This window comes from Pempheris klunzingeri, chromosome 5 (assembly GCF_042242105.1).
Source record: "Pempheris klunzingeri isolate RE-2024b chromosome 5, fPemKlu1.hap1, whole genome shotgun sequence".
Lineage (NCBI taxonomy): Eukaryota > Metazoa > Chordata > Actinopteri > Acropomatiformes > Pempheridae > Pempheris > Pempheris klunzingeri.
In genome coordinates this window covers 6,099,495-6,126,638 of record NC_092016.1, presented here as the reverse complement: position 1 = coordinate 6,126,638, position 27,144 = coordinate 6,099,495, and the positions used below count along the sequence as shown (strand labels likewise).

Below are 27,144 nucleotides of genomic sequence, written 5' to 3'. Positions count from 1 at the left end.
AGAAATGACCGTGCTTCAATGTAGTGTTTTATTATTTATTTATATTTTTTTTTCAAATTGCCTGAATGTGTGTCACCATTGTGGGGGGCTGCTGATTTTATTCAACTCTTTCACACAGTTACAGTTTCTGTAGCTTGTAGTTTCATGTACTGTTGTGATTACTTGTTCATAAATAACTGATTAACACAGAATTTCTCCAATAATAATCAAAATGATCTTGTTGCAGCTTCTTCGTGATTCCTGTTGTAAACTGAATCTCTTTGTGTTTTTGGACCGTTCGTTGAAATCACTCATGAGACTTTAGCTTTGTACAGTGAGCAGCATGGACGGCCCTGGACTTTTTGACTCATACCAGCTTGCCAAAACTGCACCAGCAATACACCACTACCAACACTGCCACACTTTGCATAAACAAGATTACTGAACAACATTTATAACACTTTCTTAAGTAAAATACAGTAGATAGTATATTAGAACAGGAGCGTGTTCCTGTTAGGAGGCCGCCTACAAGGAGTGCGGTGGTAAGAATCTCTGGAACCATCAGATCATTAAAAAGATAAATTTAGGAAGAAATTTGTTGTTGAAAAGACAGGTGATTGGGCATGTAATAGACTAGAAAAATAAACATAGTTCCTACTTTATTTAATGAGCAATTTAGCAACCACAAGCCTTCCACACTTGAAACTAAAAAACATCTTCAGCGTCTTAAAATAATCTAAAATTAGGGTGGCACTAACTCGGTCTGCATCTGTCCACTGTAGATGCACTATCCTCAACCTGGAGAGTAATTGGTATAAATTAGTATAATACATCATATATTATAAAACTGTAATAGTCTAATGTTATACTAACATCAGTAAATGAATTATATAATATATTTCATATAGTAGTATACTATATCCATTTCCACTATAAATCAATTATAACAAAATCATCATCTATAATTTTTGTAGTTCTTTTATTGAATCCTTGTGCAAGAAAAATGGCATACACCAGTGGTTAGTCTTTAATGTATTAAAACTAAGTATTAACTTCAATAATCAGAACCATTCATGCATAACAGTGAGTTCAATATTTTCTGTAGTTGATCAGTTCATGAAAAGTGACACTGACATTGAGTGCATTGACTGCCGTTTGTTGAACATCTTTCAACAAACGGCACCTGTTTTGAAAGGCAGCTAGCCCAACCCAAACCTCACTTATCTCTGTTGTCTTCTGTCTGACCGCTTCAGCTGCAAAACCTTGACTAACAGCTGAACTGGTGTCACTGGGCTCAGCGGGCTGCTCTCCCCTCTGCTGCCTGCTGAGATGATTGACTGCAAACTGGGCCAAATGAATAATTTTGTTATCTTAACATTTGGCTGCATTAGCCTAAAGGGACTGAAACCTCTTCTCTGTCAGCTTTTCATGACTTTTTAATTTTTCTGTCTTTGTTTGTCCATCTTGCTGTCCAAAGGGGAAAGGGGCAGGCTGTAGGTAAAGTTAGAATTGTCTGGACCAAAAGTACTTGGCTGAGAGAGAGAGAGAGAGAGAGAGAGAGAGAGAGAGAGAGAGAGAGAGAGAGAGAGAGAGAGACTGACAGATGTAACAACCAATCACAGTGAGCCATCAGCAACCCACTTGTCTGGTCCAGTCAGCACTCTAGCTTTTATTTAAGCAGGGCCTGGGGTTATTTCACTATTTGGATGTTTTGCGTTGTGCATTGGCCCAAATTGTCAAGCGGCTCGCCGGAGAAAACTCCCGGTGCTCCAGATGGCCAGTCTGGTGGTGACCAGCAAAGCTTTATCCACAAATTTGACCATCATGACTTGTGTTCAGCCTGCTGACCTCTCAGTAGCTCTTTTCTCTCTCCTTCAGCCTTAACAGGCTGCTTCTCTCTTGCTCAGATTAAGCCCCGGCTGACTGATTGACACAGATTACAGTTGAAGGCACAGAGGTCACAACCTGAAGAACAAATATAAACGCTTTCAGTTCACACACGAGCATTCACAACACTTTACACCACACACATAAATATTCAGACTCAGTCTTTTTAAAGTGAATCAACAGCTAAAATGTGTTTTATTTACTGGGGTTGAAGGACAGAGCAGTCGGTTGGATGGCGGTTTGATCAGGTCTGTCACAGGTCTGTCAACAGTTACCTGGTTGATTTAGGGCTTTTCACTCATACAGTTGGTTACTAACGGTGACGAGGTGAGACGATGTATGAGCACGATGCTAGACACTTAAATGTTAAACAAAGGTTTTTTTAAGAGTAGATTTTGTCATTAAGATTGTTCTTGCCCTGATTAAATGTTTACTCATGATGCTGCTTTTGAGTAAGGTACTGTGCTCAGAACTGGATTTTTTTCTTGGGCAGGCATGGATAATGAAACAGTTATGCAGTTACACATGACACAATCCACTGACAACCCCACATGAAATGTTTGACTAGCCAGATAATGTTTCTGAATATCATGATTTCACATTTTATTTAACTATACAATTGTGTTTTTAGTAAGTGTAATCTTACTGATAGTGAAGTACTGAATCATGAGATCATATTTTTTACCAGAAAAAGTCAAATTTGAATTTGTTGAGTCATAAATAACGTGTTTCATTATAGAGTGAAAACACGCACATTCCCAGAAACAATACCAAGAACGTGTCCTGTGTCTAGTTTGATCAAATCACACCCGGCGAATGTGATGATATTACTACATTACTGAACTCACAGTACTGACATTACTTTTTTGTTTTCCCATGAAACCTCTGAAATGACCCGATCTACCTTTGCCCCTACAGTCACAGAGTCCCTGTCAGGCCAGATCTGCACCTCAGGCCGACCACTGAGTCTGTGTTTTTTGGGAAGGCCTCTGTCGAGTCCCAGAGGAGGGGAACATGGCCAACAACTCGTTTCGTGGGTCCAAACATGGCCGACATGCCGAGGCCCACCACGAGGCGGAGTTCAGCTGCTCAGTACAGGAGCTCCGCTCGCTCATGGAGCTGAGTGGAGCAGAGGCACTGACAAAGATCCAGGAGAGTTACGGAGATGTTAGCGGACTGTGTGCCAGACTGAGGACAGCACCTGTTGAAGGTAAACATGTTCAGAAACTCCGCCTCTCTGTGGGGTTTGTTGCTAAAACAACAGGGCTGACTGCCAGCTGGAGCACCACAGCACCACACATGTGAAAAGTGAACTTAAGTTTAACCACAGACAGCATAATGCTCAACTCTAAATATGAATACAGGTTGGTGTTTTCAGTCAGAGCCTCTGTGGTATGTGATGATGTTTTAGGCCCCTTCACCAATGACTCATCATCGTCAGCATGGGTATTGGGTATTGGAAGTGATAATGACCTTATTAAGCAGTTTGAATATCACCAATCCACATGACATGCAGTGTTTTTTCCATTTCATTTTAAAATTCAGTATCTCAGTATCATGTGACTGATAACAATTAGTCACGTCACACTGAGATACTGAAAGGAACTGTGATCAGAATGCTATTTACAGTGAACTAATGTTACCAAACTTTTCTAAAAGTAGTTTTAAACATTTTATTCAATTGATGTTGGGAAGTCATTGTACACTGGATGAAATACATGGATGAAAAAGCATTTGCATGGATGAAATACTTTTCATTGTAAGTTTTAGAAGTTGGATAGAGGTTAGAGATAAAAGAGGACTGCCATTACATCATATTAAGAACAAGCTTTTAGCAACTGGATACACTAGTTTCACACAGTGAGGGAGTAGTGTAATGCAGATTTCAAATTTTTGTGAATGTGAGTAAAATATTATGGTCAGTGTACTGTATCGGTAGATAACCTGAATTTGGGTGTCTGTATCAAGATAGAAAAAGTCAGGTCAGTGCATCTCTGTTTTACTTATAACTTTATTCTATTGAAGGTCAAAAGACACAGGCACAAAGCAACGGTTTATCTCAACATCACATGTACATTGGATGTGAGCTTGTAAAGCATTAAGGGTTGCTCTATCATTTTTGGGGGAGAACTAGTATAGCCAGTATACATTAGTATACATCTAGTTAGAGCTTATCACACATCGCCCTGTTTGAGTACATGTCTGTGTGAGCAAGTAGGGGTCAGTCCACACAGATGTCCAACTGAAGGTTACAACAGACATGGGGGGTCGTGCACAGGAAAAAACAAGGTCAGGTGCATCCCTAAATTTAACCAAACTCTGTTGTAAAACTGTGTGGGTGTCTACAAGTGCACCTATTATTTTAGTTCACATATGTGCAGAGCAAAATGGAAAAAGGCTGGTTGAAGCGAGTTATAAATTGGAGGGTGTAGTCAATAATAAATACACTCTCAGCCAGTCACATTACTGCTCTCACAGCTCTGAAACAGCTGTGCCAATCACTGTAAGAACAGTCCAATCTCCAGAAACAGAAGGAAGCTTCTTCAGTGCTCCTGCTAGTATTTAGGTTACTCTTGTTGATAAAATCACCAAAGTGGCAGCAAAATGACTTTGTGCCAATAACAGACATGGTTTTGAGATGTCTATTCTCAGCATCCCAAGACCCAGTTTCCACCAAAACATCAACAGCTCACTTTGTGCTGCCTGTTTGAATGAGCCCTCCACCTGTCTGCGTCTCTCCTCCCTTCTGTGTACAGTGCGCACAGTGCTGAGCATCAGAACATCACAGTGATGGGCAAAGTGATTTCAAGGTTGTTGTTGTTTCAAACTTGTTCAAACATTTGGCCCTAAAAGTCATAATAAACTAAAGGATTGTATTGCTGTCATTGGAAGACCAGCGTGAAATGAAAATGTCCCTTGCTTCAATCTGGTATTTTCTGTCCTCTGTCACCTGTCCAATAAAAGAGCAAGTTACAGAGCACAGCAACCACGATATTAATAGTCAATGTTGTGGAGGCAGTAATGCTCATTATGTGTGATCAGCATGTGAAGCTTGTCTACATGATGACCTTAGTGACCTCTGCTGAACCCTGGAGGGTGGGGCCTGGGGGATCAGAGGTTTGTGTGTCTTGTGTGCTCATGCAGAGGATGGCCAGCGGAGTTCTGCATTTTCTTTAAATGCTAAACTTAGAATCCATGACCCGACTGATCACTGAACTGCTCTTTTAATGAGTTTTAGCACTTGTTTTTAAAAAAAATCATTTATAGTAAAACTCATAATTTTCCATATTATCCATCTGTTTTTAGCTTAGTGTCCTCCCTCAATGCACCCAATGGTTTTAATTCATTTATATAAAAGTTGACCAGCAGAGACAAAGTCCATTACAGTCAAGATTAGCCAAACTGTTTGTTGTTTTGGCTAAGCTCTGCAATGATATGGTGATTCTATGATGTGACAGTCAGACAGACAGACAGTGGATTCAGTGTGTATCTTACTGAACTACAGACAGTGGATTCAGTGTGTCCCAGTGGACTTTGTTTGTCTTGTGTGTGTGTGCCCTTTGACATTTCCTTTCTCATCATTAATTCATTCAGTCTGTCTGTCTTGCACACACTCAGTAAACACCTTCAGCGTTTTGACTCCTGCTGACAGAGAGAGGTAAAATGTCAGCAGCAGCTTGAAATCAGCAGAAAATCCATCACACTGCTTTACTCCTCTGTGTGCCTCAGTGGTGACAGCTAGGGGGCAGATCCATTAACATTCAGTGTAATCCCACTCACCTGAAAGCACAACGCATGCTCAGTGCTCTGCTGTTTCACTTTCAAACAACATGAAGAGAAGTGCTGGGTTAAAAACCTGTTCAGACCGAGTCAGCTGCAGCCGTGCAGCAGCTGCAGCGTGTCCAGAGGGAGCGGAGCGCGTCCCAACATGTTGTTCTGCTCCTCAGAGGAAATCTGTGTGCTCTCACAATAAGCTTGATGTCTTTGGACCCTGTGGACTCTTTTAAGAAGCAGCCAAAAATCTGTCTGTTCAGACAGGCAGCATGTGGTGTTTTAAATTTTAAGTAACATCTTTTTCCCCGTGTGTATTTTATCTGTTGTCTGAACAAATTTATATGTTTTTTGACTTTGAAGCCCTTTGTGAGTGGCGTCTGTTAAAGGTGCTATATAAGTATACTTTGCTGTCCTCCTTTGAGAGGCACAAACACCAAGCATGATAAACCATGTGTCACATTCTTTACACACAAAAAAAACAAGTTCAAATGACTGGAATTAATACTTATTTTGCCCAAATCAATTTTGATGCAACCCACGTAACCACGTGTAAAGTACTTAAGTATACATTAAATTCATACAGATTGTCTGAAGGAATGAATAGTAAATCTCCTTCAAATAAAAACTGACAGCCCTCATGTGAGTACAGCTAGAGGGCTCAGAGGTCAATAAGAAAAACACACCTTGCAGAACTGTGTAAACTTATTTGCAGAGGCCCAACAACAAACTTTTGTTCTGTGGCCTCCTAACAGGTAAATCTTAGTTTAGGTTAGTCTTCTGGAGAATTGCTGCATATATTCATGTTTCTTCTCTTGGCTCTGACTAATAACTGACTGGACTTTAAAGATCAAAACTTTACATTTTTGGAAGCATGTAAAAGCTGTGTGCATACAGCCTCTCTTTTTCTGCTCTCATGGTCAAATCAGTTCACAGCCTTCAGCTCTGCCACTTATGAACTGTAAGAGACAAATCAGATTAGAAAACATTAATGGCAAAGTATGATGTGGCATTCTGATTTTATAATATCATATCGATGCTTTTTTAAATCTAATAAAACTCCAGTATTTGATGACAGATGCAGATGCTCTAGCCCTTTATTTAAGATAGCAGAGAAACATCCTTCATGTCTGCTGTATCATTTTAACACATTTCCCCAAAATATAGCTTTACAGATTTGGTCTTTAGACTTTTAGACTTTCCCCTGCAATTGAAAATTCCAGGAAAGAGTGCAAAGTTTGGACAAACAATTAGTGTAAAAATGGAGACACCGGAGGGTGTTTTGGATTAAATGAGGTTCAGTATAATCAGATTATTTGACTCAAATTCATCCTGTAAGTGTGAGCCTAATAATCATATGACTCATATTTGTCAGTGTTTACAAATGCTAAATCATTCATGACTTTTAATGTTGGATTTGCTCTTAAAGACGTCAGTCTTCAATCTAAGATGAACAGATTCTAGATTAAATAGAAACTCGGTTTATTGGTGTCAATCAGGATCAGAGAAGGACATGTCTCTAATGTTGTGTTTGTGTGTCCTGCTGCAGGTTTAGATGGAAAGTCGGAGGACATCGACAGAAGGAAACAGGTGTTTGGACAGAACCTCATCCCTCCCAAAAAGCCAAAAACCTTTGTGCAGTTAGTGTGGGAAGCCCTGCAGGATGTCACACTCATCATCCTGGAGGTGGCAGCCATCATTTCACTATGCCTTTCTTTCTACAGACCACCAGATGCTGACAGACACCGTGAGTTTATATTTTTATTTTAAACGTTTACTCTGTTTGTTCAAATACAGGTACCCATTCCAATACCTTTACATCTTCAGATAATCTTCAGATACCTTACATAATCAGATAATCTTCTGTAATTCATTAAAATCATGTTCACGCAGTGAGCAGCTGAGCTGCAGCTTCTTATGTATAGACATTAGATGTGGGCAATATGACCTAAAATTAATATTACAGGGTTTTGGATGTTTTGGATGCTGATGGTGTTACATCAGTATTAAATTTTTTGTTTGTAGTATAATGCATTCTCAGCAGCATTTATTTATCAAAAACCCAAATGTTTATTATAAATACCATAGACAATAGGCAGATGTGAAGAGAACTTTTGCACCATTTGTGCAGTGAAAATTGATCATTGATGACGGTATTGCAAAATCCAAGGGTGATGAATATGACACCAGTGTACCACCCACCCCTAATAGACATTTATTGGTTTTCCACACTGCGCTTCTTACCTAGAATATGAGAAATACGATATTATCCAGTTACACTGTAGTCTAACTCTCGTGCAGAGGAGCTGCCTCAGACTAAAATAGTCCGCAGTCTACAGATGAAGCCTCAGGTTTGACTTGGTAGACTCATGTTTTCTGCCCTTACTGTCATGTTACATGATTATCATGTGCAATATGAAAACATCAGCTTTACACACAATCAGAGGAAAATATTTAGTCAAAGTAATTCCTATAGGAGGCTTGCACATGATGTGGATCCACAGGATCATTCGTTGTAACACTGACGCAGGTTCCTTTCTGATTGTTACTCTGAGCAGAGTCTGCTACGTAACTGATAGATGTCACTGATACACTACAGAGCCACAGTAAAATCATTTCAGTCCACATGCAGGGACAGAAACGTGCACGCAGTTGTTTCACACTCTCTCTTTTTGCTGTGAGTGAGCTATATGACATGTAAATGTTTGCATTATTGTATTAGTTTCCATCCTTGATAGAAAGATCAGGTTACCCTGATCTGGGGGAGCAATGAGAGGGAGACCTGGCTGCTTTGACCCATTCAGATGGTTCAGTCAGTGTTAGGGTTAGGATAATAATGTGTTGGTCTGAATGGGGTATTATTATTAATACATGACAGAGTATTACCAAATATGTCCAAAAGAGAATTGACACATTTTGGTTAATCTAAATTACCAATTAATTACTTATTTGTGATGAATGCACACAAACTGGTTCGGCTGCTGCTTTAAGCATTTTAAATGGTAATTTTCACATTTTCAAGTTGCCTCCTCATCTGACAGCCCCACAGGACATCACGTCTCACCAGCCTGTGAGCATGTAGAGACAACCAAGCACCTTACATTTGTATTCATGAGATTGAACCTGGTTTATCTGTCAGCCTGCACCATCATCTTAATGATCTTCGTGATGGTCAGCATTGAAGAACAAGCTGTTTTTTCCCAGAATTTACACTGAACTTTATGTAGAGCTCCACTCTGTTCTGATAGCAACCTGAAGAGTCCTGCTGGATTTGATATTTCATGTGTGTTTTAACACTTTAACCTCCTCCTGGATCCTGGTATCCTTTAGGTTTAACACGACATTGCTGTCTTGCTCACCCCCCCCTTAAAATACAGATTTTTGATTTCAAAGAACCACCTTGTTAAGCAGAAAAGCATGGAGCCAATGGGCCCAGTTGAGGTTTTTACATCACAGCTGCATTTGTCATGTCCTCCCAAAGTTAGAGAGAGCACTTCACAGAAACCTGGATCCTCCTTTACAGGAAGGTCAGAGGTCAATTCCTGTCAGGCTGCACTGTTTTAGCGTTTAAAGAAGCAGGGGGCATTTTAACTAACGTGTTCAGAAAACTAAGACTCCAGCTTGTGTTGTCTCTGTTCAGATTGTGGTGATGCAGCTGGCGGCGTGGAGGACGAGGGTGAGGCGGACGCTGGATGGATCGAAGGCGCTGCCATCCTGCTGTCTGTGGTGTGTGTTGTCCTGGTGACGGCTTTCAACGACTGGAGCAAAGAGAAACAGTTCCGTGGCCTCCAGAGTCGCATTGAGCAGGGGCAGAAGTTCACCGTGGTCCGAGGGGGGCAGGTGGTCCAGATCAAAGTGTCTGAGATTGTTGTTGGAGACATCGCACAGGTCAAATATGGTGAGCACAAAAAACATGTACCAAACTATAGCAGAGCATGCCACTGGTTTAAAGTCAAGTTCAGTCAGGATTACAAGTTTAGGTATCAGTCCGAAGCTCTGGTGGAATTAACATTGCACAGAAATCAGGAGCACAGAGTCATTGTCCATCTTCCTCTGCAGGTGGAAAGGCACCGTTTCACAATACCCCTTAAGAAACCATGATAGAGCTCACTGTTTTCTTTCTTTCTCAACAGGTTAACTGCTTCCACTACAGCTCTCCAAACATGCTTTTAATAGTTTGTCTGTGAAGGTTGCTCTCCCAGTTTTCAACATGGTGTGACATCTAGCTCTTGATCCTTTGGGTTTGAATATACTTATTGTAAGCTGTTTTGGACAAAAGCATCTGCAAAGTGAATGTAATGTATTGAAATGTAGGTATCCCATTGGTACTAGTATTGTAAATTTGAAATGGTAGTTATTTTTCTTTAGTGATGCTGATTGGTTCAGTTTAAAGTGAATAGAATGTAATTTATGATCGCAGAAAACTGAACAGCAATTAGTCCCCTGTTCTTTTGCATTATCTACACAACCCACCGTTAGCAGATCATTGGGACTGTATAAGATAAGTGTTTTAAAAAAATGTTAATCCAGAGGGCTGCAGAGGAATTATTTTAGTTTTCTTATTATAACAGAATAATCATGCCAGGAAGTAATTTCAATATAACACCAACTATTTTCTAGGAATCATTAAATATTAACATGTGAGCATCAGTGTGCAACAGTCTATATAATATTCCTACAATATTGCAGTAGATAGTAACATTATCTCTGCAGTGTTCAACAATTTTGTGATAAATTGTCAAATTTTGTCAAAATAATGAGCCAAGGTCTGCGCTGTTCAGATTTTAATATTCCTATTACATTATCTTTAGAAAACAAACTTATTTCCATCCTTCCACTACTGCATCAGTTCCTAATGATGATGTAACGTAATGACCTGATGAGGGTGAGCTATTATTACAGTGTACCTGTGTGTTTTGTCATTGCAGGTGATCTCCTCCCTGCGGACGGTGTCCTGATTCAGAGCAATGATCTGAAGATTGATGAGAGCTCTCTGACCGGAGAGTCGGATCATGTCAAGAAGAGTCTGGACAAAGACCCCATGTTGCTGTCAGGTGCTTCCCTCCACCCCACACCACAGCCAAGTTCAATGTGGCCTGAGCTGTTTTTGTTTGAGCCAAGTTTGAACCACCTAAAATGCTGAAGAAATGGTAATATTTTTATGTTGACCCAGTGTGAAAAAGGACCATGACCCAAAAATTATTTAATGGATATTATTTAAAAATATATAATTTTGGGAGGCATTCTATTGGATGCACACATATCCGCAAAGGATGCTTGGAGCTGGTGGTCTAAATTTAAAACATGACAGTTTGCAGCCACACTGACTGCAGGGGACTCCTGTTGTTAGTGGTTGGCTCGATGTTCTGTACACTGTGATACCATTCACACTCTTCTCACACTGTTCTGCCTCCTTTCTAACAACATCAGCAATCAGGTAACCCATGTAGTGTAAAGAACAACATGAGGACAAGTGGAAAACAACGTGCATGCTGTACAATGTGACTTACAGCCACTGTAGAAGTTTTAATGAAGAACTTTGGATTTTCCTGCTTTCTTCTTCTACAGTGGTTTTCTTGTGTGCTTGCAGTAAATCTGTCCACACAGACACGTGGGGCAGGGTAAATTTTCGATTCTGGTTCTGATACTGATACCTCGATGCCTTGACTCAATACCAGTCAATACCGCTTCCTGAATGATACTTTTTCAATACTAATTTCATAAAATCCATTTTAACAAAAAGAAAATTACATTACAAACTATGGTACAAATCTTTAGTTTTATATTTCAGCTTCATTTTTGCACACTCAAAGCAGATTCATAACATAAAAAGTGTAAACTTTGCAATGTGGCTTAACTTAAACTGTCTGTTTTAACTCTTTCTCTTTTTTCCACTCACTGCAGTTTCGCCTCATAAAAATATCAACCTACTTACCACAACTTGAAGCTGTTTATTAAAACAATATCAATAAATACAAATGTATAAAGCCGGAATCAAACCGGGAACCTTTAAATTACTAATCAACTATTCAACTGCAAATTTACTCCTTAGGTATAGTAGGTAGGTATCTTAGGTACCGAATATACTCTCTAGTGTCGCAGTAATTTGGTAGGCGCTATAACAGTATCAAAATTCTGTGCCCAGCTCTACAGACAAATATATACTATTGTGAACAGCGCGCACACAGCCGAGGAGACAGTATACAGCTTGCTGCAGAGAGTTTGTAATTAAGGTTTGAATTCAGCCACGAGGTAGGAGACACGAGGTAGACCCATGTACCTGGAAGAGAGCTGTTGTAATCTTTTTAGGGGGCTCAACATGAGCTCCATCAGGGTGATCAATGGCTCTTTCTATCAAGTTAGTAAGTCAGTATTTGTAGTTAGCCTCAAAGGACTTTACAGTCTGTATAAGATATGATACGCTCTGTTCTTAGAGCCTTGGTTTGGAAAAAGCAGCAACAGAGGCCATTCAAAATGTAATACATGATTTGTATATAGGGTTGACAGAAATAACCATTGTAAAATTCCTTTCTTTTTCTCTCTCTCTCAGGCACCCATGTTATGGAGGGCTCTGGCAAGATGGTGGTCACTGCTGTGGGTGTGAACTCTCAGACTGGAATCATCTTCACGCTGCTCGGTGCTGGTGAAGAAGGTGATGAGGATAAGGCTGAGAAAAAGAAAGAGAAGGAAAAGAAAAGTAAGTTAGAGGAACAGGATGTTGCCTACCAGTTGTCACTATAGCTCATAGTTAAGTGCTTCATCACACACTGAAATTTGTAGATAGGAATAAAAAATATTCACCTGATCTTCTGAGGCTGGACAGAGATTATAACTCACTCCAACAAATCTGTGTTCCCTGTTTGACTCTGGTCAGGCCACATCAACATAGAGCAGATACACTTCTATTTCAACCATTGGACTGAAAAGGACTGTATTTATATCCAAACTGCTTCTTATCCAAACTGCTTTACAATTTGTTTCTCATTCACACACACACACACACTCAAATATCAGTGTTGACAAGCTGCCATGCAAGGTACCAGCCTATCCATCAACAACAACAATATCCCTCTCAAAATATATAGATTTATGGTCTTTAAATGTTTCATTAATTTGCTCCAAATGTATGACTAACTATTGGCTGTTGCGTGTTTTTTGCTTTGCAGGTAAAAAAGACGACAAAGCCAAGAAAGGTGAGCAGCTTCAGTACTGTGAGTTACCATATAAGACTGAATGGATGTGAGTGTTGTGCTGAACAGCAGCAGCTTAACTTAGGCTGGCTGGGCTGGTTTATTCACCGCTGTACTGGTCACTGTGGACTGGTGGAGTAGTTTTGTCTGTGGAGCTGCCTTCTTGTTCATGTTTTCTGTATGTACAGTTCATTGTATGGCACTGCCAGGACTCCACAGTACGAGTATTTCACTTATATTTTCCCATAAAAATATATATATGCTTGAACAGGAGAAATATTTCTGAGCACAGTGTGTGAGTAAAGATTACAACATACTGGAATCTTTTTTTTCCCTTTGCTGCTAATTGTTCATAAACTACAAGTCCCACATTTTCTATTCAGCTTAAGAAGTAGAAACATTTTCTCAACCCATAAAGGAGCACTTCGTCCTTTCAGTTTTCAGAATCACCACATCTGGAGATCCCTGATTTGCACTGGACAGGAAGGAGATGAAAAAAAAAGTAAAAGCTTAATAAAGCTAAGTAAAAACTAAAGCTGTCAGACAAATGTAGTGCAGTAAAAAGTAAAAAAATTCCCTCTGAGATATAGTGGAGAAGTGTAAAGTTGCATAAAATGGAAATAGTTCACTGTCTAGCTACTACTGCCACTGAAAAATAAAATAATAAAACTATTTTAGTTATAAGTATTTTAATTAATAGACTTATGTAATGTTTTGTTTACCTTGTATTGGGTTTAAATTAGAAAATGTGTATATCAAGATATGTATCGTATATCGCAGCATGGCCATAAAGTCCAGCCCTATATGTGATAAACTATTTAGAAACTCTTTGCTACTAGAACATTTTTCACGGTGCTAAATTACTTTGTGTGCTTGCTAGAGGCCGGGTTACTGTGTTCTGTGAGTGAAGGATAGAAGCTGTGGAGCAGTTTGGAAGCTTACAGGTTGTCATTGGTCAGACAGTCACAGCTGATTTGTCTTGTGTGCAGAGGTGTTTTTCTTCCTAATTATGGTGCGTTTTGTGAAACCTGTGTGACATCAGTATGTGTTGAAGACTGAAGGCCTGCTTCATTCTCAGTTTTGTTGTCTGTTTTTGTGTTATTATGAAATGTCATCAGTCACAGCCTAATGGTTAAAGTCCACTAGCCATGTTTGTGTTGTGTTCCGGCTTTGATACGGCTGCCATAGCTGATCACTGCCACTCTAGTCAATATTTACAATCCCACCATAAGCATGGTGGCACATTTCAGAAGAGCCCCAGAAACGGCACTCTGCTCCACTAAAGAGTCTATTTAGAAGATGACTTGTGTCTGGATGTGGGGTTCACAAGTAACCCAGCATTTCACATCTGTCAGTAGTGATGGTGGAGAATATGAGAAGCAATGTATTGATCAGTACACTTTTTAAATTTGTGAATCTGTGCATTATGACTGGCCATCTTTGCAGGTGCTGTCTAATGTCTTGTAAGCTAGTGTGTGCTGGGCATCATGTGATACACTTAAATCAATTTATCAATCAATAACATAATCAATATTGCTTTAAAAGAGGTGGTCCTGATCAGACTGGTCAAAGATCCGGCAGGTAATCAGGGGTCGGAGGTGGATGTCAGACTCCCTGGTTCTAGGCCGATCCTCCTCATTCCTTGTGGTCCCTGTGGTCCTACACGGTGAAGTGCGTGTCCCTGTGGTCTGACCAGCAGCAGCAGGTGCTCCTGACTCTGGTGATGGTGATTAGGACCAAGCAGATTATCGGCCTTAAGCTCGACAGCTGCTTTCTTCTGCCTGCTGCTGCGGCCTGCCTGTCCACTAATAACCTCATTACTGAGCTGGGATCAGCACACTCACACACACAGAAACACACACACACCGGCAGATACCCCCACTCTCACAGAGCTACTGTGTCAGTTGACTGTGTTTGTAGTGAGGTGACAGAGGGAACAAAAATGACGTTGTCTGGTGAGTTATTGAGTCTGATGAGTATGTGAAGTTCCAACACAGCACAGTAAACCCAGACTAGGATTAGACGAACACCACCTACCTGTTGACACAATATCATGGCCCCGCCCTCCTCTGGTCATTCTGTCACACACTCTGACCCACTGTTCACTCTGTTACCACAGACGTTTAATAATGACTATGATTTGTCGTGATGATCCATGTTTTCCTGTTTTACAGGCATTTTTCACCATATTTTAGTGAGGATCCTCCCTGTTTTCTGATCTGCTCCTATCTTAAATTGATCCTAATATCCTAATAAATTCAGTATAACGTACATTCCCACAGTGCCACAGTAATTAACACAACAACAGAGTCATGTCATTCTCGCCACTCTACTGATTTTTCTGAAGTCCTGTCAGATTACCGTCACTAAAACTCAGCTCTTCCTGAAGATGCTTCACAGTAAAAACCTACCAGTGGCTGAACACTGGAATCACCTTACTGACTTGCTGTGTCCTCTGTAGGAAAAAACCAGGATGGAACCACTGCGGAGATGCAGTCGCTTAGTGACGGAGAACCAAAGAAGGAGGACAGCCTACCAAAGAAGGAGAAGTCGGTCCTCCAGGGAAAGCTGACCAAACTGGCTATGCAGATTGGCAAAGCAGGTATGAGCAGAGTGTGAACACCACCTCCCAGCTGGGTGGAGTCCACATGTTACAATACACTTGACTCCTGCGGCCACATCTGTTAGACCTTAGGGATTAATCGGCTCCAAGCAGGAAACATATTGTCCTCATGGTATATCGCTGCTTACTCCATTATGTTAGTGATCTTGCTGGAACTTATGTGTGTGTTTGTACAGACCAGGGCCAGTATCTGTAAAGGATCTCAAAGTATGAAAATCAGTCCTGACTAACTTCTTGACAAATATTTGCTCCTACTTTCAGGACAAGGAGTAAAAGCATTTTCTCACCTGTGTTGATATTTAGAGAAGTTCCATAGGTGTCCTAACTTATTAGTAGCTGCAGGAGACATTCTGTGGGAGGACAGATGTTCATTAATGAAAATTAACTTATTAAAAGATAGTTTTCACTGATCTTGTCCAGGTCGCAAAAGAGAGCACATGTTCTGAAGTTCTTGTGATTTTTGACAGAAAATGCTGTTTTGCAACAGTGATGGTTCTGTCACGCTAAAAGATCCAGCAGCATAAATCAGTCTTCACTTTTCTTTACATTTACATTACAGATGTATTAATGTCTCCTCCACTCACTTTGGGGAAAAAAGCTGCATTTATGAAAATCTCTAGCCAATGGCTGTCATGCTTTAGAGGGACATTTGTACTGCACTTCTAAGACTGTAAGGACACATCAGATGAAAGGAGGTGCAGCTGGAAGGTGACTTTGACAGGTGAAGAGAAGAACCACAGCCCACACAGGGTTTGTGACATTTTACCATGACATGATAAATCCAAATTGCGCTGCAATAGGCACTGTGAAACAGTCTGATTGTATTGGAGTGACTAAAGCCAGGCTCACACTGCAGGACTTTTAGGCTGATTGGTGCCTGTTTCACCTTTCCTGACAGTTGGAGGAGAAATCTGGTCTGGTAGTAACCTTTGTCAGCAGCTGTGTTCGGCCCAGATTTTGCTGATAATGTGAGGGGTTTACAGATCTTAAACATCCAGATCTGCTCACAGACTCATCAGGGCCGCGTCGATAACTTGAAACATGTTTTATATTTAGGATTCAAAATCTGAACAATTCCATCACTACTTTCCGAGCCGAACCACAATAACCAATTACAGAGACAAATTTACAAGGAGATGGAAGTCCTGGAGCAGCTGACAGTTTTGCATAGTTAACATTCTAGCTGTTGAGGCTAACATACTACGGTTAACAGATAGAACTGACATTTAAAATCTTAGCCTACACATGAAAAAGTTATGCAGCTTTTTTCTGGATTTTTATCTTGACAGTTCTCTAATACATCACAACTGACAACAAAAGCTCAACATGCTGTTCTTTCTCCCAGTACTTCTTTTTTTATATTTTCTATATTTTATTCTATATATTTATCGTGGCTTAAACCAGGACCTGAGAATGTAATTTCGTACCTCCCCATGTGTAAATGTGTGTTGGTATGACAAATAAAGTTCCTTGAATCCTTGAATCCTTCAATGGCATCATAATTTCTACTTTGTGTTCAAGAGTCTGGTAAAATAGTGACATCACACTCTCTCTAAGGGGTTGTCCATCTCCTTGCTGAAAAACAGTGTAGAACGCTTCATCAAAACTCTAAGTCCTGCTCTGAGGTTTTATGTGGGCTTTAGTGTGAAGTTAAACGCTTTAGAACACTCTGTCTCTCTGTGTCCTCAGGTCTGTTCATGTCGACTCTCACTGTCCTCATCCTCATCATTCGCTTCCTGATCGATACCTTCTGGATTCAGGGGGTTCCCTGGGCCAGTGAGTGTTTACCCATCTACATGCAATTCCTTGTCAAATTCTTCATCATCGGTGTGACGGTGCTGGTGGTCGCCGTACCTGAAGGTCTCCCTCTGGCCGTCACCATCTCTCTGGCGTATTCAGTCAAGGTCTGTTCATATACAGCATTATATAGCTTATCCTCCTGAACACATACAAACAGTATACAGCATTTTACAATGAGCACATTCAGTCAGAGCATGTTCTTTTCCTTTCTCTACTCTCCATATGATTTTATAATTTCCTCAAAAATGTAAATTAGTTTAGTGTAATTAAAACCGACATTAATTAGATGTAGATATATTTTATGAAATAACAGTTCTCAAAGCATTTTGATATTATTACTGGCACTCAGTGGATTTACAGTTTTCACTGTACTGTTTATTGCCCTCCTTGGTTGGAGCAGTGATCTCCTAGAATAGTACTAATGGACACATTTGACCTCCTCTAGACAATCCTCAATCCTCAAACACAGTGTAGTCTGTAAATATATGTAGTAAATCTAGAATAAAGCACTCAATGCTGCTTTCCTCCCATCTCAGAAAATGATGAAGGACAACAACCTAGTCCGCCACCTGGATGCCTGTGAGACGATGGGCAACGCCACGGTCATCTGCTCCGACAAGACGGGCACACTCACTATGAACCGCATGACGGTGGTGCAGACCTACATCGCAGAATGCTACTACAAAAAGGTGCCGGAGCCGGAACTTATTCCTGCCAGGACCATGGACCTGCTCATCCAGGGTATCGGGGTCAACTGCGCCTACACCACCAAGATTATGGTAAGCTGTAAAAATAGCCGTCCATTCAGGAAGCTCTGTGAGCTAAGCATTTAGCCGAGAGAGACGGTTGGTTTGGAGAGCTGCCAGAGCAGCTCAGGACTCATCTGATCACTGCCTCTTGGATCCACTGCTCAGATCAGAGCGCAGATGAGACAAAGCTGCAAGAGTTAAAATGTTCCGACAGCTTTTTTTCATCAGTTTCCTTTCTGTCAGTTAGCTGCTGAGACTGTCTGGCTATTGTTTTCAGGTTTAATAGAAAGATTTTTTAACAGTGGTTCCCACCTGGAGGTTTGTGACTCCCATGAAGGGGTTACTCTGTGATCATGAGATGATTAAATAACAGACAAGATACCAAAACATTTTTCTTGTGTTGTTTCTTTCTCTTTCGCAACCTTTTGTAGTTTCTTTGTGGCAGACATGAGATTATGTGTTTGATGATTCTGTTGGTGGCTGTGAGTTTAATTCCTACACCATCTAAAGACGGTAACTTCATCATCGTCATTAAAAACTAAAACACATGCTGTAATTTAACACTTCTCTTTCTGCAGCCTCCAGAGAAGGAGGGCGGGATGGCTCGCCAGGTGGGAAACAAGACAGAATGTGCCTTACTGGGACTGTCCCTCAACCTGCACCGTGACTATCAGACCGTACGCAATGAAATCCCGGAGGAGAAACTGTTCAAAGTCTACACCTTCAACTCAGCGAGGAAGTCGATGAGCACTGTGCTAAGGAACCATGATGGCAGCTACCGAATGTTCAGCAAGGGGGCCTCAGAGATCCTACTCAAGAAGTAAGTGCACTACTGCTGCTCAAACAGCTCTGTACTCAGTCAGATCATGACCACATGACTCTTTCTTGTGGTTCCAGGTGCTGTAAGACCCTGACAGTCAACGGTGAGACCAAAATCTTCAAGCCTCGGGACCGAGACAGCCTGGTGAAGAAGGTGATTGAGCCGATGGCGTCAGAGGGCCTGAGGACCATCTGCCTTGCCTATAAAGACTTCCCTGCTTCTGATGGAGAGCCTGACTGGGACAACGAGGCCCAAATCCTCACCGGCCTCACCTGCATCTCTGTGGTTGGCATTGAGGACCCTGTACGACCTGAGGTAGGTCAGCCTTGTCTTTACACGGTTATACAAGGAGGCACCAGCAAATCACTGTAAAAATAACCGCAGTGTGAGTAAGTACTCACAGAACGTCTAAGGAGGAGTTCCCTCTTGGTCCCTTATTATTTTGAGACTCTTTAGTGTTTCATCTAAAGAAAACTTCATGGAGGTTTTTCACTTGCACAATCATGTATTTCATTCAAAACACTTTGATTAAAGAAATCGGCCTGACTCCAGTCTGTGCTAAGCTGCAGGAGATGGAGGTCAGTCACAGATATTCTGAAACACTTGATGACAATGAGCATATTAGAAGAAACATTTTTGACCAACATTATGTAAATGTTTGACTCTCCTAGTGTAGGATATAAAGGGACCACATACTCTCTCTGCAGAAACTGAGGTCCTCAAAACCTCAAAGCAGCAGAGGAAATGCAGCTTCGCAGAAGTGATGATAACACTACAAAGCAAAAACGTTTATTGATCACTCCTACAGTTCTTCCTGGATAATAGGTCAAATGAAACCACAAATACACTCTGAAGACTCCACAAGGTCAATGTTTCATCACCAACATTTCTTTGTTCTTAAACAGCTATAACAAGCGTGTGGAACTGCTGTCTGACTGTCATTAGTTTTTGCTCTGTCCTCCATAAACCTAAACATGTATCGCTCTTTTCTTCTTTTTTTTTTTACTCCTCTTGTTGACACCAGGTACCAGATGCCATCAGAAAGTGCCAGCGGGCCGGGATCACTGTCTGCATGGTGACTGGAGACAACATCAATACTGCCCGGGCCATCGCCACCAAATGTGGCATCTTACATCCTGGAGACGACTTCCTGTGTTTGGAGGGGAAAGAGTTCAACCGACGGATCCGCAATGAGCTGGGAGAGGTCAGACAGACACAGACTTTAAACTAAAAGTTATCTATATCTGTCCTAAACCAAAGCTGAAGTCCTTTGTCAGTCTAACACCAGATTTAATGTAGCATATTGTTTTTTTTGTTTGATTTTCATTCTCACTGATTCATTTGGATAGTTTTAGGATCCTGAAAAAACTATACAGATTCTGAGAAGTATAAAAAATAGATTATCATTTGTTTCCTGCCTCAGACATTTTCTGGCAATCCCTTTGATTCTCCTATGCCCCCTTGCAGGAGCACTCACCTCTGCTTTACGGGACAGTAGCAGCACTCAATATAATAAACTGATTTAAGTTTACATTTTGAAACTAAAACTCCATATTTATGTCTTGTGTCTTTCTCTGCAGATTGAGCAGGAGCGTATTGATAAGATTTGGCCAAAGCTGAGAGTCCTTGCCAGATCGTCACCAACGGACAAACATACTCTGGTCAAAGGTTAGACACATTCTATCAGTCAGATAGGCAAAGGAGTTGGGACAGGAAAGGCAAAGGCACAGTTTAAAGTGCTTTACATACATGTGAGCATTAAAACAAATGAAAAACAAACTTGAAAGAGTGAATAAGAGAGTGACTAGTTTTAAAAGCGGTCAGATGTAGGGTACACCTTAAATCCTCATTTGATCCACAAGTGTGCCTCAACTGTGTGTCTGTCTGTCGTCACCTCAGGTATCATCGACAGCACTGTGCTGGAGCGGAGGCAGGTTGTCGCGGTAACTGGAGATGGAACAAACGACGGTCCCGCCCTCAAGAAAGCGGACGTTGGCTTCGCCATGGTAACAATTGTCACCAGTGTTATCAAAACTGCAAATCTTTGTTAACTTTTTAACATTTTTGTAAGCCGCCAGTGTTCATAAAACAGTACAAAATTGCACATAAATGATCTTTAAAATCTTTAAATCTTTAATCAATGTACTTCGTATGAGCTGATCTGAAAAGACATTTTACAAATGTAAAAAAAGTTCTGTTCTGTTTCTGCTGATATTTTTTACTTTTATTTATTCTTTTTTTTCTCCTTTCAGATAAATGCAATTGATAAACTTTAACTGATAAAATCCACAAGATAAGATCCATTCTCCCAAATCTTCAAATACCCCTACCCCCCACTGTCTTAAGGGAGTCCTTACAGTGTGTCACACCAATCAGATGTGTGAGGTGCATTTAGATGATCACATTCCTCATTGCAGACTAACGGTAGACCGGTTCAGGTTCAGAACCAGAAGAACCCCTGTGGATCTGTCCAGATCTAAATCTAGGCTCACAGTCAGGTTTAGTGCACTTGTTAACCAACCTACATACTCTGTGTTCTGTAGGGCATCGCTGGGACAGACGTGGCGAAGGAGGCATCTGACATTATCCTGACAGATGACAACTTCAGCAGCATCGTGAAGGCCGTGATGTGGGGCAGAAACGTCTATGATAGCATCTCCAAGTTCCTGCAGTTCCAGCTCACCGTCAACGTGGTCGCCGTCATCGTGGCCTTTACCGGAGCTTGCATCACCCAGGTAGAGCCACCTAACACTACTGCCGCCTACACGAGAGGATTGAAGTAATAACAACAGTAATGACAATAATGTTTGATAATCTAATAGCTCAGTTTCAGTTCTCGTCACCCGGGCAGTTCAGAAGTTCAAAGGGTGATGACATAATGTTGGTTTGGTTTAATACATAACTTTAATTTCAGTTTGTTTTTTCAGTTGTGAATGTCATGTTATAGAGACATATTGCATTTGAAGTTTGAAGCCAAGTTTTCAGTGGCTTAAAGGTTTCTGTTATGCAATGTAATGTTTTACCAGTCTGTCATTCACCTGCACACTCACACAGTCACACAACAATGGTGGCTAAGCTACAATCTGAGGTGCTGGCCGAGTCATTATGAACAATGTGGTGGTTCAGTGTCTCGCTCAAAGACATTTCAGCAGCCACAGCTGCCAGTGTTTTTGTTGTCAGCTGATAAACATTAGGTAGATCATTTAAGTAAATGAGGAATACGGCCTCTAAAATCGATCCCTGCGCTACACCAGGCTTACACTTTTAACAAGAAAATTAGAAAACTCTTTTTCAAGACTCTCCAGGCTGCCGTCAGCAGCAGTGTCTGATGACAGATAACAGGCATGACTCATGACCTCTGAAGTCAAATACTGTATAAAGACAATGAAAATTATAAAGAAACTTGCTGAGACTGATTTAACACTAAATTCAGGACATCATTTTTAGTCTAAAGATGGTGAATTTATGTGTTCTGAAATAACTATTATCAAATAGACTTTTACTCTGCTGACTGTACTGACTGTAGATGTGTGTGTGTGTGTTTCAAGGACTCTCCTCTGAAAGCCGTTCAGATGTTATGGGTCAACCTCATCATGGACACTTTCGCTTCACTGGCTCTTGCCACTGAGCCACCCACCGAGAGGCTGCTGCTCAGGAACCCATATGGCCGCAATCAGCCGCTCATTTCCCGCACAATGATGAAGAATATCCTGGGACATGGCGTCTACCAGCTCACTACAATCTTCATCCTGCTCTTCTGTGGTCAGTGAATGCATTGCATTCATACACATCTTTGCTCTATGTGCATCCTTGTTTATAACTGACAGAATTTGATATATAGGCACTGTATGCCGTCCATTGTTGACTTGACTCGACTTTTATGTATATTCACATTTGTATCTATTTTAAAACCTATTTGCATGTACATAATAGCTATTTGTTTATTGTGTTTGTTGTGTTTATCTTTGTCGTCCTTGTTCTGGCTGTATTTCTATATGGACCTTCTGTGGAACATTAAGAGTCACATCAAGTTCCTTGTATGTAAACATACTTGGCTGATTAAGTTGATTTTGATATTGAGGGAATATTAATGGATTTTCCGCATGGATTAAGGGGCAAGAGCCTCTTACATTTGGTTCACTTAAACTCATGGAAAAAACATCAAAAACACCTGTCAGTATTCATGTGTAGATTAATGTAATTTTGATGTACCAACATAAAGAGACATGGTAGATTTCTACACCTGCTCAGTGTTTGATCCCCTTCTTACAGGTGAGAAGCTGTTTGACATTGACAGTGGCAGGAACACCCCACTCCACGCCCCGCCGTCTGAACACTACACTATCGTGTTCAACACGTTTGTGCTGATGCAGATCTTCAACGAGCTCAACGCCCGCAAGATTCACGGCGAGAGGAACGTCTTTGAGGGCATCTTAAACAACCCCATCTTTTGCTCCATCATCGCAGGAACCTTGATCATACAGGTAATCTGTGAGGGACAAGGCAAATGTCACACTTAGTCAGGTTAATATTGTAAAGTGATGAAAGACTACCTGTATGATGTCTTTTCTCTCTGTCCTCCTGAAGATCATCATTGTGCAGTTTGGTGGCAAACCATTCAGCTGTGTGAGTCTGACCATCGAGCAGTGGCTGTGGTGTGTCTTCCTGGGCATTGGCAGCCTCCTGTGGGGACAGGTGAGACACCTTTTGCCATTATTGTGATAGCAGATAATAGACAGGAAATGAGAAGACAAAGATGAGAGAAGACATGCAGCAAAGGCGCTGTGCACCTTTCCTTATTGCTCCCTGTCATTCACACAACAAGAGATTGTTGCTTTTGAACCAAATCAGTCAATAAAACTCAGCAAGCCTTCCAACAGATTGATGGGCATAATCTCTCCCTTACCCAGAAGGCCTTAACACTGATAAAGAAAACAGAAAATCAGAGATGGTGGGAGTCAGTGAGGAAGTTTACATCAACACCAAATTAAAACAGGAGCATATCAGAAAACAAGGTGAAGTCTTACTATAATATAATAAATAATCAAATATACTTAAAAAATGGGGGAAAGTATGACCTGGTGCTCTGTGCAGCTGACCATCATCGTCATTAAACAAAAAAAACTGTCTTCAAACCTTCAGGTAGTCTCAGTTACACTTTCAGGTCACAGCGGTGTTGAGGAGCAGGAAGTACTGCTGTTGTGTCTGACACGGGTGTAATGTTTCTGTGTGTCCCCTCTCAGCTGGTGTCCAGTGTTCCCACTACCTGGCTGAAGTTCCTGAAGACGGCGGGTCACGGCACGCAGCAGGAGGAGATCCCTGAGGAGGAGCTGGAGGAGATGAAGGACAAGGACGCCATCGACCACGCTGAGATAGAGCTGAGGAGGGGCCGCGTGCTCTGGTGCCGCAGCCTCAACCGAATCCAGACACAAGTATGGTTTCACATTTAAAGGGAAATTCCACCTGGGTCCAATTCTCATAAGAGTGTCCATTCTGACTGTGGGCTATTATAACTTTAGACTACCCGCCTCCATTTAAAAGCTTCAGGAAATGTGACTGACAAACCAACGTATATCAAGACAAGTGGCATCATCATCCTTGAGCTTTCCACATACTGTATACTTCAGTTTTATGTAAATCATTTCAAATGTTTCAAACAGACAAAAGTAGACAGTAAGTTTTGAAAAAGAATCCCTTGATAAACTACTGTTGTCTGTTCATCTGCACAGTGGTTTCCATCTGTGTGGAAATCACATTATAGCCTGCAAAGCCCCTTCACCTGTTAATCAGAACAGACAGAACAACAAATAGTTAGAAACCGGTGTGTTTTGATGTCGTAGGTGATTGGCAAATTGTTATTTGATCATGCATTAGCTGCACAGACTCCCTCCAAGACGCACAAGACGTCCTCTGTAATGTGAATATGGAGGGAAACTTAGTTGCAGAGTGGGACTCAAAGAAATCAAAATCTCCCAGACATTTTTGTAATATGTATTTGTCTCTGTTGTAGTAAAGTTATGCTACATATGAAGAAATAAGTGATCAATGTTAACTGGCTGCCAGTACAGTTAGCTACAGTAGCTAATCCAGGAGGCTAATTTTTGTTTGCTTTAGTTTGGACAGAGATGGAGACAAATGTTTGAACTTATTTCCGTCTATTTGGAAACTTTAGGATTCATATGCAGGTATTTTAATGATCCACAGTCAGACACGGTTCATATATGTGGATAAGACCCAGATGGAAAAACACCAGAATCTCTGGACACAGTCTGGCCCTCTATCAAACCTGAGCTGACTGTTTTCACTCCTCTTTCAGATTCATGTCGTGAACGCCTTCAGGGACTCCGTGTCTCCCTACGAAGGTCTGGAGACGCCAGAGTCTCGCAGCTCCATCCACAACTTCATGAGTCATCCCGAGTTCCGCATCGAGGACTCGGAGCCTCAGATACCCCTGATCGATGAGAACGAGGGTGAGGACGACGCCCCCACCAAGCGCAACTCTATCGTCATCCCCCCTCCGTTGACCGGACTGTCGGACCTGCCGCCTCTCCCGTCCACACCCAACCAGAACAACGCCATGGACCGCATCGTCCCGCTGCATAAGGACGCCTCCAGGTCTGGTCTGATCCCGCCGAACTCAGCGGGGCTGCCGCCGTGTCCGGGGAGCCCCCTGCACAGCCTGGAGACGTCGCTCTGAAGGTCACATGGCCCCACCCCAAGACGAGCCCACTTCCTGTCGATGGTCTGTTCGTCCTGTGTTTGTTACGCCAAGAGTTCTGGTTCCTCTGAGAGCCAAGGAGTGAAAAAACAAAAGAACAGATTCGTCTGATTGGTTCTCGTCAGGAGTTCACCTGCTGGTTTTCAGAATCCTGGAAGCAGAAATGTTTCCGGTATTTGTGGTCGTGTGCAGAGCGGCGGCGGCAGCAGGTCCACACAGACTGATGTTTCCTACTTTACTTTAATAGAAATGAACTCTGCAGTTGTTGTTTAGGAGAAGAGTGTTTGTGAGGTGATTGATCAATAATCAGTTCCTGATCTGTAAATATTCATGTTGATGTTCAGACATAGTCAAAGAGTTTGTCAGCAAACAAGCTGATGTGAGCTGACGGGGACGAGTTCAGGTTAGTTTTGTGTCATGGTGTAACGTTAAGGATCTGTGACTGAAATGTTTAGAGTCAGTCAGCTTTAAATGGAGTGGGAGGTTTATTCTAAGAGAAGTGTGTTTGTAGACAAAAAAGTTTAAAGTAAATGTCAAACGTTGGATTTTATTCTAGTATTTTTGTAAAAAAAATGTTTTAGATTGTTGTTGTTCAAAAGATGTAAAACCGAAGGTTATTAAAGGTTAAAAAACAACTTCCAGCGCAGGATGTTTGTGTAGGTTTGATAGACAGCGAACTGATGATTCCTCTTTTGTTCCTCATATCTAAATTTATGAAATAACTTTAAAGGGAAGCTTCGATTCCAGGAGAATAACACAAGAAGTGCAACTGTGAACAGGCTCCGCCTCCTTCATAATGGATTTACATCATACATCCTTCCTGCTTCAGGCTCCCCTTATTCAACACACTGAATATCCTGTAACCTGTTTATTAGACTTATAGTTTTATCTTACAGTCAGAAAAAGTAGAGCAGAAACTACAGTGATGGTGGCGTTGGCTCTCTAATGGTGCCTTCAGATGGCATTTTGACATTTGGTTGATATTTTCAGAAACGATGGAGGCCATGGAAGTTAATCATTATCAACAGTAATTTTATGTCTGAGGAAACTGTTGATGTTTCCAGTGGCCTCACATTTCCTTAATATTGCGTTACCTGCTCGCTAGCTAGCTAAATTGTTAGCCTCAGTGGCTTCTTGACGCTGACAGCGAGGAGTCGTTTAGCATCCCTGTTGCCGAGCAACGGTGTTCTCACAACATTCACACTTGAGCTAAATGTTCTTGGTTGCTGCAGCGGCTCTGTAGTGGTTTCTTAAGGACTGTCCTGTGAAATTATTTAAAATAGGGGAACATTTTGAGGAAATGCTACGTTTGAAAATTAAGTCTGGAAAAGAAAGTCACACCTTCTTCATAAATTTCAGTCATAAATTTTGCGAGGAAGTATTTCCAGGTTGGAATTTCATGAGAAAATGTAATATGAAAATAAAGTTGTGGGTTTTCAAAGAAAAAAAAACAGAATTTTAAAAGTACTTCTGTTACAGTAATGTCATAATTTTACATGAATAGAAGTTTTAGTATTTTGAAGTTTTTTTCACAGTTTTAATATTGTGACAATCTGTTAACATGTTTTAAAGAAATAGCGTCATTAAAACAGGTGCTGCACATTTGG

At 41.2% G+C, this 27,144-nt stretch overlaps 1 protein-coding gene across 2 annotated transcripts; it reads left to right on the top strand.

Annotated features, from left to right (window-relative positions):
• Positions 1–2,794: 2,794 nt before the first annotated feature.
• On the top strand, positions 2,795–25,516 carry LOC139201145 (plasma membrane calcium-transporting ATPase 1-like). 2 transcript variants are annotated; one of them, XM_070830387.1, is made up of 21 exons: positions 2,881–3,076; positions 7,187–7,384; positions 9,278–9,535; positions 10,566–10,691; positions 12,188–12,334; positions 12,804–12,830; positions 14,530–14,532; positions 15,289–15,429; positions 17,140–17,354; positions 17,787–18,029; positions 18,578–18,819; positions 18,897–19,134; positions 19,844–20,023; positions 20,400–20,487; positions 20,719–20,825; positions 21,363–21,554; positions 22,368–22,581; positions 23,092–23,303; positions 23,407–23,514; positions 24,063–24,251; positions 25,136–25,516. In XM_070830387.1, exons 1-21 carry the CDS (start codon positions 2,881–2,883, stop codon positions 25,514–25,516), a joined length of 3,705 nt encoding a protein of 1,234 aa, XP_070686488.1. The 2 variants fall into 2 exon arrangements, with proteins under 2 accessions (XP_070686489.1, XP_070686488.1); XM_070830388.1 differs by lacking the exon at positions 14,530–14,532 and having other exon boundaries at positions 2,795–3,076.
• The last annotated feature ends 1,628 nt before the right edge of the window (positions 25,517–27,144 follow it).

Coding starts and splice junctions, on each gene's coding strand:
- LOC139201145 (XM_070830387.1), top strand. CDS start 2,881: ATGGCCAACAACTCGTTTCGTGGGTCCAAACATGGCCGACATGCCGAG. Junction 18,820..18,896: donor TCAGAGATCCTACTCAAGAA/GTAAGTGCACTA, acceptor TTGTGGTTCCAG/GTGCTGTAAGACCCTGACAG. Junction 22,582..23,091: donor CTTCATCCTGCTCTTCTGTG/GTCAGTGAATGC, acceptor CCCTTCTTACAG/GTGAGAAGCTGTTTGACATT.